Source organism: Bos mutus, chromosome 23 (assembly GCF_027580195.1).
Source record: "Bos mutus isolate GX-2022 chromosome 23, NWIPB_WYAK_1.1, whole genome shotgun sequence".
NCBI lineage: Eukaryota > Metazoa > Chordata > Mammalia > Artiodactyla > Bovidae > Bos > Bos mutus.
In genome coordinates, this window is record NC_091639.1 from 9,399,738 (window position 1) to 9,413,397 (window position 13,660).

A 13,660-nucleotide genomic window follows, 5' to 3' on the forward strand; every position below is an offset into this window, starting at 1 on the left:
CAGTGGTGGAAGCCAGTACACTGGTGGAGGAAGCCTGACTGTATTTTTAATTTGTAATTTCTATCTGACCAAGGCCCAGATATTTCAGAACTATCCTTTGTAAACCCCTTCCTACTAGGCCATTGGTTCCCGTAGCTTTTTTTGGTTCCGTTTCATACTTTTTGTTTGTGTTTTGGTCTTCTTGTTTTTAAGCTAGGAGATGCTTCCAAGAGAAAAGGAAAAGCAAATTGAAAATACTGCAAAATTTATGTAGGGATTATTCATTTAATATTTGATCATTTAATCATTGAGGGATTATTCAATTTAATATTTATCGAACATCTACTCTATGATAGACATTAGAAATACAGTGATTAAGAAGAGGCCTGGACCTTCCTTCAAGGAGTTCATAAGAACTTGGTTGGGACCACTGGTACAGAAACTGTTACACATCACGGAAGCTACAGTCACAGCAAAAGATTCACAGGAGAGCGCAATTAGAGACGAGTAGGGAGGAGCCTGGGAGAAGGCACTGGCACCCCACTCCAGCACTCTCGCCTGGAAAATCCCATGGACGGAAGAGCGTGGTAGGCTGTGGTCCATGGGGTGGCAAAGAGTCAGACATGACTGAGCAACTTAGCAGTAGCGGTAGCAGGAAGGAGCCTGGTAGGCTGCAGTCCATGGGGTCGCTAGGACTCGAACATGACTGAGCGACTTCACTTTCACGCACTGGAGAAGGAAATGGCAACCCACTCCAGTGTTCTTGCCTGGAGAATCCCAGGGACAGGGGAGCCTGGTGGGCTGCTGTCTCTGGGGTCGCACAGAGTCGGACATGACTGAAGCGACTTAGCAGCAGCAGCAGGGTAGGGATGGGGTGGACATTAAGGTGCTTGAAAGGCTTTGAGAGGAAGTCAGCCTGGGTGCGGGTTTTTCAGTTATAAATAGGAGTTCCAAGTGAGGACTGTGTACAAGAGCATGTCCAACTGCAAGGTAAGCATGAAGTAGCTTGGTTTGTTCAGAGAATGCGGAGAAGGCAATGGCACCCCACTCCAGTACTCTTCCCTGGAGAATCCCATGGACAGAGAAGCCTGGTGGGCTGCAGTCTATGGGGTTGCAGAGTCAGACACTACTGAAGTGACTTAGCAGCAGCATCGGCAGTTCAGAGAATGATGAATCATTTGCTGTTGTGTAATGGGTGTGTGCTTAGTTGCTCAGTCCTGTTCCACTCTGTGACCCCATGGACTGTAGCCCACCAGGCTTCTCTGTCCATGGGATTCTCCAGGCAAGAACACTGGAGTCGGTTGCCAAGCCCTCCTCCAGGGGATCTTCCCAATCCAGGGATCAAACCAGGGTCTCCTGCATTGCAGGCGTTTTCTTTACTGGCTGAGCAGGTGGGAGAAAATAAACACAAAGATTACTGAATGGCCACATAGGCTAAGAAATGAAATAGGTGTAGTGGGGCGGAGCGGGCATAAAAATACACGGTGCCCGGGTTTTGGTCACTTAGTGGAGGTGCAACGGGCAGTCACTGGGCAAGATCCTGGGGTCACAGCGGGAAGCGGGGGTCCCTGCTCTCACTGAGCTCACGTTCTAAAGGGGGGCGGGGCGGGGGGGCGGGGAGGGGCAGTCTGGAGGGAGAGAGTCTGTGCGGACAAAGAATAGGCAGCGGCCGAGGGCTGGGCAGGGATGCCTGCGAGAGGGCGGCCGAGGTTGTCACACCGCACGCTTGGTGCCAAGATCGATGTACGTGTGGGTCTGTCCACCTTGTTTCTCCTCAGTGACAACAGGACTGCAAGGCATGGGGTCCCGCTGCTATGCCGCACGTCCTCCTTTAGAAACGGTACTTTTACAGGGAGTGCGGAGTGGAGGAAGCCGAATTTATTAGCTCGACCCAGCGGCTCTCTGAGTCGTGTATGGATGAGAGAGTTGAACCACAAAGAAAGCTGAGCGCTGAAGAATTGATGCTTTTGAACTGTGGTGTTGGAGAAGACTCTTGAGAGTCCCTTGTACTGCAAGGAGATCCAGCCAGTCTATCCTAAAGGAGATCAGTCCTGAGTGTTCATTGGAAGGACTGATCCTGAAGCTGAAACTTCAATACTTTGGCTACCCTTGGCCACCCGATCCGAAGAACTGACTCCTTGGAAAAGACCCTGATGTTGAGAAAGATTGAAGGCGGGAGGAGAAGGGGACGACAGAGGATGAGATGGTTAGATGGCATCACCGACTCGATGGACATGAATTTGAGTAAACTCTGGGAGCTGGTGATGGACAGGGAGGCTTGGCATGCTGCGGTCCATGGGGTCGCAGAGTCGGATACGACTGAGCGGCTCTCTGAGCGGAAAGAGGCGGCGACAGGGCGATAGGGGCTCGAGGTCCTCGGGTTCTTGGGCACCGGGAGGCGTGACCCGCACCAGCCCGCCCCGAGGAGCGCGGGGATCCAAGCAACAACGCTCTCGGCATCCCCGCTAAGGCGGCAGCAGCACGGATCGGCCCTGCCTGGAAACAAGCCCCCAAGTCCATCGGCTCTCGTAACCGTGGGCGGGGACCGGGCATCCTGGCCCGCGGCTCGCAGGCTCCGGGGCCGGGTGGAAGGGAACGCCCGGCGCTTTCCTTAGGCCACGCCCCACTTCCCGGCTCTGCGCGTGCGCCTTCGTACCGCGCGGTGGGGCCTCCGAACCTGCAGAGGGCGGCAGACCCCGGCCGCGCCTGCCCTTTGCGTCACTGACCGCTTGCGTGGGGCTTCCGGGTCAGAGGTCAAGACGGCCGCCGGGTCCCCGCAGCTTGGGTCATGGTGCAGCTCAGGCCGCGCGCGTCCCGCGCCCCGGCGTCGGCCTCGGCGATGGTGGACGAGGGCCAGCCCGCTTCCGAAGAGGAGGCGGGGCACGGGCTCCTGCTCGGGCAGCCCAGCAGCGGCGCGGCCGCCGAGCCGCTGGAGGAAGACGAGGAGGGGGACGACGAGCTCGACGACGAGGCCCCGGAGGAGCTGACTTTCGCCAGCGCCCAGGCCGAAGCGAAAGAGGAGGAGCGGCGAGTTCGGGAGACGGTGCGCAGGTTCGGAGCCCCGGGGGACAAGCTGGTGGGGAGAAGCGCCGCCTAACCGTCCCCCTTCTCTTTTCCGCCCGCCCTGACTCGTCGCGGTCTCTTCCAGGGACAAAGCGCTTCTGAAGGAGAAGAGGAAGCGGCGCGAGGAACTGTTCATCGAACAGAAGGTTAGAGGTTTGCAAAGAGGGGGCCGTTTCACGGGCCGGCTCGGGGAAGAGTTCAATGCTGCAGGGGTCCGGGGTGGAGGAGAGCCCCGCTGGTGGTCTCTTCCGACAGCACTGACATCGGCGTGCTAGTGCTCCTCGCTGTCCACCAGTTTAGAATAGGGTTGGAAAGAGGTAAAGTAGAGCCAGACCCTCCTCTGACGCGCGGCGGAGGTGGTTTATGTGAACCTGGGTCTCTGTGAGGAGGCAGCGCTGGGTAAACGGAGGGCCGCGCACAGGATGCTTGGTTCGCGCTCTGCTGTTCCGGAGATTGGCCGCAGGTGGACGTGCCTGTGAACTGCCCTCGGTGTATAACGTGACCCGAGGGTTGGAATAAAGCGGGCACCCTTTCCAGCCTTCACGTCTTCCAAGTGAAGTAGGAGTAGGCTCTGAGTTGCTTGGGCCCCAGTCTTCCCACAGCTCACAGGTAGTGGAGGGCAGTGTTCGGATCATTTATTTGCCTAGAGGTAGGGCTGTCCTTAAAATGGTAACTTCAAAAGCACTTCAGGGCGTGTTGTCCTGTTGCTTACTTTTTATTGATTTTTTTTTAACGTCTTTAAAGAAAAGAAAACTCCTTCCAGATACTATTCTAGAGAAGTTAACTACAGCTTCACAAACTAGGTAAGTGGTGGGTCTCCTTTTATTACTTGTTTACATACAGTGTTTTAATGCTGTCTTGGTACATTTGTCTGAACTCAAGTTTTAAAGTCTAAATTAAAAAGCTACTAGGAGATATTTGAATTTGGTGGGACAGGTGGAGGGAAATGTTCCACTTATTTTCCGTCTGTGGCTGTTTCTTATTTTTGTCGTTCCCATGGGTAGCTCTAGCTTCTGAGTTGCTGATCTCAGTGAGTTCCTACAGTAAACTGTGGCCACTGTCAGTGTACTAGGGGCAGGATAGAGGGTGTGAATAAAAGTGTTTTGAAGTTCATCCTTTAGTGGGGTGTGGAGTACTGGTCTATTATCCATAGGCTCCTAAAACTCAGCTTGTCCCTTGCTTGCCTTACCTTGTTCTCCCTCCTTGTTAAAGTGAAGTCACTCAGTCCTGTCTGACTCTTTGCGACCCTGGGGACTGTTTTCCATGGGGTTTTCCAGGCAAGAGTACTGGAGTGGGTTGCCATTTCCTTGTCCAGGGTATCTTCCTGACCCAGGGATCGAACCCTGGACTCCCGCATTGTAGCCAGACGCTTTACCATCTGAGCCACATAATTTTTCCCTCCTTGTTCCTCTTTTCATTTAGTAGCTTTGCCATCCACCGTATGTTTAAAGCTCCTCTTTCTCCTGTGTGCTATGGCATCAGGATTCTATACTGTACTAAATTTAGATTAAATATTTGCTATTTTTTTCCTGTTCCCCTTTGTCTTCTCTTATTGCTTTAAATTTAGCTTAGCCCTGCTAGAACAGTTGTTCTTTTTCCGTAGAAGAACTTTTCCAAAGAGTTACTCAATACTCTTTGAGTTTCTGAATACATCATGGTGGCAAAGTCCCTTTCATCTTTGAAAACCAAGTTGTCACCTGTCCCTTCTTATTCCCTCTATCCCATCACTGCCCCGGCGGTTTAGCTTTTCCACTTCTGTATAGACATCTCATTGTGTTCTGGCCTTTGACTCTCTCTCCATTAGACCACACTTTTTGAGACTACCATTGTCTGTCTCCATTGTTGTGTCTGAAGTGTTCAATTAATCCTTTCAGCTCTCTCCACATAAAGTGAGGCAGGCAGGCCTACCACCTTTCACTTCATATTTCAAATACTGTATTACATAATTCTTAAATACTTTTAACTCCATCAACCACAACAATCTGCTTCTTTGGAAGCCTACTAATATACTTTCAGATTTTAAATTCTGATCCTCCTAGCCTAGTATAGTCTGTTGATTGGGAGTTGTTGACAGCACATTGGGGAGTGACTTTAAGGATGCTCAATAAAAATTGAGAATGGTGGTAGTAAAAGGGGGTTATCTTATTTGTGAAACCAGCTGAAATTTTGTGATAACCTGAGTCTGTCGCTCTCGGCCATCCCAATCAGTGTTTTGCTGCTTCTTCCCTCAGTGTGAAGAAATCACCGGGAAAGTTGAAAGAAGGTATGGACTATTTACGTAACCTCTCATTAAGTGTCAAGGGCATTTGCTGATACTTGCAAATGTTGTTACCCTTGAGAAGGAGCATGGAAACAGGCCTGGTGGGCTTTAGCTTGTTTCTTTTTTTCAAAACAATAATGTATCTGGCTCGCCGGGTCTTAGTTGTGGCATGCACATCCTTTAGCTCTGGCATGTGGGATCTGGTTCTCCCGGCAGGGATTGAACCTGAGCCCCCTGCGCTGGGAGCACAGTCTTAAATTGTAGCTTATTTTGTACGATCACATACAGATTGATGTGTAGTGGATATTTAAACTCCAGTATATATTCTTGATTTATTTGTGCACAAATGCTAATGAGAAATATTAACTCAATTTTTTAGTTAATTTGCAAAAGAAAAATGAAGAACGAGAGAAAGGAAGTGACTCTAAGAAAGCTAAAGTGCAGAAAGTACAGACTGTTGGGTAAGAAGTCGTCTTTGTGTGTAGGATGTAAAGGTGACCTTTGAGGGGGGTATTACCTCAATTAGTAGCAGTTTCAGATTGGATCCTCTGTGGAACATTTTGGGTATTTATATTAAAAAGTATTTGCTCTACTAAAACGTAAACATTAGTTGTAAAATAGCCCTATAATTTTATCATCTAACCTGTGCTTATACAAAATTAGGATTTGGGGATTTTTCTCCACTATTTGAATCAACTAACAGAAATACTTTATTTTGAAAATAAGTGTGGCCTCATTTTCTCTTTTTGTATTGATCGCCAGCCAGAATAAAAGCTACATGGCTGTAAGGCTAAAAGATCAAGATTTGAGGGATTCAAGGCAAGAAGCTGCCAAAGCCTTCATACAAAATTGTTTATATGGTCCTGGAACCAACAGAACTACTGGTAATTTCCTTAGACTGTTTTTCTTTCTTTTCTGTGAATTAAACAAAAAAAATGACAAATAATCCTCTTTCCTAGTAAACAAGTTCCTGTCTCTTGAAAATAAGAGGTTACCGATGAAAAAGGCTGCAGCCCAGTTTTTGAATAATACTTGGGGTAAGATTTGGCTTTATTCTCTTGAATCTGAGTTTTATCTTATTGAATAATGTTTCTTGTTAAGGAGATAGTGTATCTTTTTTTCTTCAGTGGCTCTGTTACTGTTTGAAAGTTGCTCAGAGAGCAGGCCAGTGTAGTACGTATGTGCACATGTGCTGTGTCCACCTCCTGTGACCCCAGGGCCTGTAGCCCAGCAGGCTCCTCTCTCCATGGGACTCTCCAGGCAAGAACACTGGAGTGGGTTGCTATGCCCTCCTCTAGGGGATCTTCCTGACCCAGGGATTGAACTCGTGTCTCTGGCATTGCAGTCAGATTCTTCTACCATTGAGCCACCAGGGAAGCCCAGTATATGTGTACATGTACCAATTTTTAACGATGTAGAAAATCTGTGAATTGTTTCTTGGGAATTTTATTTCTTTATTCTTAACTGCCCCAAACCTTTTATTCTAGGATCTCAGAGAAAACAAAATGCCAAGAGGTTTACAAAACGCTGGATGGTCAGAAAGATGAAAACTCCTAAGACGTAAATCAAAGCTAGATGAAGAACAAGTACTTTGTATGTATAGAACTTAGTTATGTAAAGAATGTAATTTTTATGGAAAAAAAATAAATCACTTATAAATCCTTCTGAAGAGTCGTCATAAGAATCTCAAGTCTCTTAGGGGCAGCACCTAGTCACACTTCATCCACCTGGCGTGTAAGCCTCCTAGGCTTTGAGCATCCTGGAAGCAGCAGTTTAAAAGGACTTGTTTTCCTTTATTTTCTGTTTTTCCATTTTATTGACCACAAGCAGTACCCACACCAGGAGGGCACCTCCGCACCCCCCCAACCCCGCAGTGTGGCAGTAAAAGCTTCACTGAAGCTCTTGGATGTGTTTGTCTCTGGTGTTTTGGTGCCACTGACGAGATTTCACAGAATATGTGGAAGAGCACAGTGTCCAAGTGTGGATAATCTGTTCTTTTAAAAGAAGGCTTAAGACTTGGTGTACAGCCAACAGACACCTTTGCCAAACCAAAGGATATGGTCATTCTATTGAAGAGCTTCTTCCTATTTTACTTTGAACCAGTTTGGGGGTTTGCTTTAAAAGTGGCCAAGTCACATGCCACATGACGATTATGAAAATAAGATTAATTGCCTGCTGTCTATATCGCCTATCGTATCAGGTTTGGCCCTAATCCAGGGAGGCCTGTAAATGCCAGGCAGTCTTAGGTTGCAGAGCTCAGATTTATAGTAGCAACCATTCATTTTACTTGTTCTAACTTTACATTAATCATAAGTATGCAAGTTCCTAATGTATAAATTCAATTGACACTCTGGTATCTGTAGAAGTAAATTTTTAATGGCTGGTTAATTATATCACTACATTTTTATTGCAATATAGTACTCATTTTAAGCACTTAAAAATGGAAGGTGTACAAAGATTAAATTAAGACACAGTAAATTGACTAAATATTTGGTTTTTATATAAATAAAGGTCATAACCACACTGTTGACATGTAATACTGTTATAATACAACAGTTCAACTTGTGAGTCTACAACAGAAGTCATCTGTAGTTAAACAGAAACAAAGTTGAGAAAGACCATGTTAAAACAAAACTACTGGGACTAACAGGTCGGGATTGTAAGTAGCAACAAACATATCCACTCAGCTCCTGAGTATTTCAAGTTTTACAGTACACATTAAAAATGATTTCTTCCATCAACACTATAAATTCAAACTGTCAGATGTTTATGCATTTTGCAAGTTACACTGATTGAATGCTTATATGGGAGCGGGGGTCAGAATACCTCCCAATTTGAAGTTTACATCACCCACATGCTAACACAAACACAACTTGTTCCGTTTCCTTCCCCCCTCTCTCCCCCCAACAAAGAAGGCAGGACTTTTTGGTTTCTTTTAGGTAACTGTTTTAGAGGATTTGTGATGATCAATTTGAATGTCTGGAATTCAGTAATATTTAACTCTTAGACAACTAAGAGGCTAAAGATGGAAAATAATTGCTCCTAACACTAAGTTAGAAAATCATTTGCATCATGCTGTAAACTAGGAAGCAATGTAAAGCGACAAAAACCTGTCCCCAGTACATAATTAAAAATCTAAGTTTCAAATCAGCAGAGCTGGTCTACTTCCATGTCGTCTATGCGCCACAATGCAAGTGTGAGCTCCGAAAATGCATAGCTAATGTAGGTAGTCGTCCACCGTGGCAAAAGCACAGGATCCGATTCCTGATCGAGCCATCAGTCCCAGACACTGGGTGGCCTGTCCCATGGCTAGGGCGAGTGGAGGTTGCTTTGGCAGATTGTGGGTTTCTGAGGAAAAATGATTGAAAGTGGAAATGGCAATTAGCAAGACATTTTAAACAGCATCTCTCAATCAGGAAAGTACTGCATTGCTTACAAAATTACCAATGCCTGCACTGTACTTAACAAGCTAAGCAGCAAAGGTGGTTTTTAAGCAAACAGTGCCTTGGACATTACTGTGACAAGGTACTGTGCTCACTGGGTTTTCAAGTAGTAATAAGTTCTTGCGGAATTAAGACTTTGTTAGATATTCAAAAACCTTTACTTTCATATTTACTATGATGGGAATGATGTAATTGCTTACCTAATGTTTGCACTGGGGAGTAAGGCACATTTAGTGTCTCTCTCCTGTTTGATCAAGGTCAAACAAAAGGGCCCCAGAGGTCAGAGAAGTTTGATCAAGGTTTGATCAAGGTCAGAGAAAAGGGCACCAGGCTTTCAGTGAAATTTCACTGATGGGTTCTTCTTCTGGGGATACGGCCCAACAGAGGCCGCCTACTCCTCCCTCTTCAGGGCACAGTGGTGAATGCTCTTTGGGTTGGTAAGCACGTTGTCACAGTTTTATTTTGGCCCCGGAAGGCACAGCGGTTATAACTGTCCTTTACATTTTTTTGGAATACAGAACTTGCAGGCATCACATGCCAGTACTCTAACTTGAAGCACTGCTGAGACGTGAGGCTCTGTAATACAGCACAGTGTTTATAAACATGCACACACACACCCACAGCAGTTCAAGTCCTGTCCTTTCTTTTGCAGGAATTGTATAGATTTAATAAATTAAAGCACTATTTATAGTTGAGCCACATAATTTAGGGCACTATATATATATATATCCTGGATAATGGTCCTAAGCAATTGACTACTTGAAATTTTAATTGCCCTGGAGAATGCAAGATTCTTAACTATCGTATGAAAACTGGTCACTTTTCCTCAAAAATTCTTTCCGAGTCTGAGTGTTACCCAGATACAAAGCAATTAGGGCTTCATGATTACCTATAATATAGTCATTTCAAAAAGACAGTTACAGCAAACTATAATTTGCCCTACAATCCTAGCAGTGCTACTGAGTATACTTATTTTTTACCGGTAGAACTAAATTAATTTTGTATAACCAAAGACAACATATTAACCAAAGAAAATTCACAGTATTATATACAAATTCTAAATCTGAGAAAATTATAACGCAATACCAATTCCTATGCCAAAACTTCAGTATTAAGCCACAACAATTAATTAATAATGAACTTTATAAGGGCAAAGAAGCAGATTAAGGCCCCCATGTCAGAACTCTAAATCGCTCCCTTTACATTCCAGCCATCTAAGCCCTGCCTCCGCTCCAGTCTCCGGCCTACACTGACTGTGTGTGCACTGCCCTCATCTGAGTGTCTCACATGTTCCTCAAAGCTCCCAAGCCAAACGGCCACACAGCACACAACAGACTAAACTGGTAGCTCCCATTTTTTTGAGGACTTACATTCTAAAATGGAAAGTGAAAAGTCACCCTCATCCAAATTCCCTTTGGAAAAAATTGCCCAGATATTAAAATGTCCTTTTATGTAAATAATCAACCCTATGTAGTTTATATATAAATGCATAAAATGTGCAGTCACTGAATTCACTTAAAGAGCATCTGTTCAGTTTATAAGCACCACACTCTGCTCACAGGAACGGCCACCAGTCAGGGGACAGCAAGTCCCCGTCTCCCACTTTGGGCTCCCCCTGGCTAAGCCTACGTATTGCTGCTCTCCCCTCCCCTCCCCTTTTCACTTGGTAAGGGCATGTAGTTAAATCTGAACTTTACTGCACATAGCCTGCGTCTCCAAGAGCTGGGGCTGACGGCACTGAAGAGCCCGGGAGGCCCTGAGCCAGTGTCTTCACCGTGGTGGGAGCTTGGGCACGGGCAATTCAGGCCAGGAATGCTGTGTCCACACTCACAGACACTTGTTTTCTAGACATCACAAGATACACCCCAATGTACTGTTTTTATTCCATCTGAATCCATTTAATCTGGGACTGAGATAACAGGAATTTTTCTATACTGTGAGGTAATTTTTTTTTTTTAATGTAGAAAACATTTCCCTTAAGATTTTACCATAGGATAAATACCAGCACAAATACCGTCTCAAATACTCAAGAGACTAGTTAAAGCTGTGCTTTCTGGCTTCACTTACCTAATATTGCACTGTTAAGAGCTGAGCACACAGGTTCTCTCTGAATTGGGTCAAGCTGATTTCCAACTGGGCTGTTCCAAGGATCTGAATAGGCTAGTAAACTGAATGCATCCTGTTGAAAACAGCAATTTGATTAAGTCAGATAGTTCAGTGTCTGTGCTCACTATGGCTTCAACTTGAGAGACTACGAGTACACCTTAAGGCACTAGATTAACCCTTAAGCTCATCTACCCCTGTGATATGAGACTTTTTTAACAACTAGATTATGCAGCAAAGTCTAATCTGTTTTCCTATTTTTTACAAACACCCATTTTCACCATCCACCACTTATACCTACACAACATATAGGACAGAAATAAAACGGAAAAAACTCATTCTTGTGGAATGGGCTACTACTGTTTAAGGTAAAGACAAAACATTCAGATGCTTTACAATTAATGACCACTGATACGAATGTGACATCAAAAGGATATGACCTGCCATATATTTTTTAAAAAATAGATGGGGGAAACTGGACACATCTTACTGGACGTCTTCTCAAACTCAGTGATCAAAAAAACAACCAGCTCCCCTTCAGAACCATCTTCAGACTGCCCCTCCTGAAGTAACTGACATACAGCATCTTTTCAGCTGATGGCCCTTGTCCTTCTGTGGGAGGATATAACTACAACGGTGTCAGACGCTGGCCTCGAGTGGAGCTGCATCACCAGTGTAGCCTTTGGCAAGAACCACCTTCCTAAGTATCGGTTTCATTATCTGTATAATGGGGATTGGGCTTCCCAGGTGGCTCAGTGGTAAAGAATCCGCTTGCCGGCACAGGAGCCACAGAAGCTGCAAGTTCAATCCCTGGGTCAGGAAGATCCCCTGGAGGAAACGGCAACCTGTATACTTGCTGGGATAATTGCAAGGACAGAGGAGCCTGGAGGGCTATAGTCCACGGGGTCACAAAGAGTCGGACACAGCTGAGCGCACCCCCCCCCATCACAGGACAGAGGAGCCTGGAGGGCTATAGTCCACGGGGTCACAAAGAGTCGGACACAGCTAAGCGCACCCCCCCATCACAGGGATTATACGAGGTCCTATTTCAGTTTATGAGGACTCACTGAGCTAAAGAAATTAGTCATGTCAGTTCATGCTAATCGTTCAATGAATGATAAATTACTGTTTTGCCAGAAATCAATACCCCAATGCAGAATAATATTATGATACAGATATAGACAGTTAGACATAGGACACCTTCCCGGCTCACATGGGGTACGTGGACAAGTGCTGAGGAAACTCAATCAGTGAATTAGGTAACAACACTCAAAACGCCGGTCACTGAAACGTGGAAGACAAATTCCTGAAGAATACTATCTTCCCAGGGACACTGCCCCAGCACCCCTTGAGTCATCTTGCGAGTGGGAGAAGGCTTCCTGGTCAAGTGTGTCCTTATCCTTTCTTATCCGAGTTGGCCTCTGTGTTGCGGCAACTAGAGAACTGCCCGTTGAGCAGAGCTGTGCGGTCTGGGGTTGACAACAGGGATACATAGGCTCCCCCATCCACTGTTCTATACGGCTGAGCATTTCACTCACATTAGACCTCTTGCCCCAGCTATTAATGAAAGTTCTTTTGAAGAACTTATTCTATTCTGATCCCCTGCAGTACTCAAGGTGCTAGATACAAAGGGGGGAAAAAAGGCTTCACATACCTGTTGATTGCAAGGCCTGCTTCACAGTACTTAAGGTATCTTTTGCATCCCACAAAGCTACTATATTGTTTTTGGTTCCCTCCCAATCCAAATTTATTCATGGAGAAAGTACTAATATCTGATTATCCTGTGAAGCTAACTGGTCAATCACTATTTCTAAAGACCGAGCTTTGCTCAAGACTTAATTCACCCTACCCACATCCATCTCATGAAATGCCACCCCTATAGTGCAATTCAGCTCAGTTCAGTTGCTCAGTTGTGTCTAAATCTTTGCGATCCCTATAGCGCAGATAAATTTTAAAAGACTAAAGAGTCTGTCCAAGGAATAATCACTACATAAAACTTTAAGCACAAGACTATGCTCCTGAATCTACATCCTGACTTGCTCCCCGAAAGGTGGGATGCTGCAGTCCCAAATCTCCCATCAAGACCATTCTATCTACACCTCCTGGTATTTAAAACATTAACAGAAAAAGATCATGATGGTAGTAACTTACTGTGCGCTAACACTGTGCAAGGCAGTGTTTCAAGGGCTAGTGTGTACCATCTCATTTAATCCTCACAGTAACCTTAGGAGCCAGATGTTTATGCCCATCTTAGAAGCAAACTGTGGCTCAGAAGCTTCCCTTGTGGCTCAGCTGGTAAACAATCCATCTGCAACGTGGGAAACCTGGGTTCGATCCCTGGGTTGGGAAGATGCCCTGGAGAAGGGCAAGGCTCCCCACTCCGGTATTCTGGCCTGGAGAATTCCACGAGCTGTACAGTCAGTCCATGGGGTTGCAAAGAGTCGGACTGAACGACTTTCACTTCACTTCACTTAGAAGCAAACTAAGGCCATGAGAGGTTACCAACACAGCTAGTACTTCCTGTACTTCTTTTAGTAAAAACAGTTTCTTTCAATTACCAATCTAAATATTACAAGCAAAAAAGTCTAAGATTTTGGACCCGTATTTTCAGTACAGTTGAATGAGTATTTACTGGACAAAGGGATCACCAGGGCCTCGTCACTGTTCCAAGGACTCGCAGTCCTGGGAGGAAGGCAGCTTGTGTGAGCAGTGACGCTCGGGGTACTGCTTACTAACAGAGTGTGCTGTGTCACAGGCAGCAGCCACAGACACAGGCTGAGAGGAAAGAAAAGCCCTGGATGGTGGGAGCCGT

The 13,660-nt window shown here is 45.6% G+C and overlaps 2 protein-coding genes across 2 annotated transcripts in view; one reads left to right on the top strand and one right to left on the bottom strand.

The window, feature by feature from the left end:
- Positions 1–1,669: 1,669 nt before the first annotated feature.
- NOL7 (nucleolar protein 7) lies at positions 1,670–6,971 on the top strand. The gene is made up of 8 exons (XM_005904496.3): positions 1,670–3,030; positions 3,128–3,188; positions 3,787–3,845; positions 5,274–5,305; positions 5,682–5,763; positions 6,065–6,186; positions 6,262–6,339; positions 6,790–6,971. The coding sequence occupies exons 1-8, from the start codon at positions 2,768–2,770 to the stop codon at positions 6,864–6,866; spliced, it is 774 nt and encodes a 257-aa protein (XP_005904558.2). The 5' UTR covers positions 1,670–2,767; the 3' UTR covers positions 6,867–6,971.
- Positions 6,972–7,658: 687 nt separating this feature from the next.
- Positions 7,659–13,660, bottom strand: part of RANBP9 (RAN binding protein 9) — a 72,931-nt gene continuing 66,929 nt past the window's right edge. Inside the window, 2 exon segments of the mRNA XM_070361008.1 lie at positions 7,659–8,650; positions 10,813–10,924. Coding sequence (XP_070217109.1) covers positions 8,520–8,650; positions 10,813–10,924 — 243 coding nt within the window. The 3' untranslated portion in view covers positions 7,659–8,519.

What these genes read in the sequence shown, in the direction of transcription:
- NOL7 (XM_005904496.3), top strand. Translation starts at nt 2,768, where the DNA reads ATGGTGCAGCTCAGGCCGCGCGCGTCCCGCGCCCCGGCGTCGGCCTCG. An exon ending in ACTACAGCTTCACAAACTAG is followed by an intron (nt 3,846 to 5,273) that starts GTAAGTGGTGGG and finishes TTCTTCCCTCAG; the next exon opens with TGTGAAGAAATCACCGGGAA. An exon ending in GTTTTTGAATAATACTTGGG is followed by an intron (nt 6,340 to 6,789) that starts GTAAGATTTGGC and finishes CTTTTATTCTAG; the next exon opens with GATCTCAGAGAAAACAAAAT.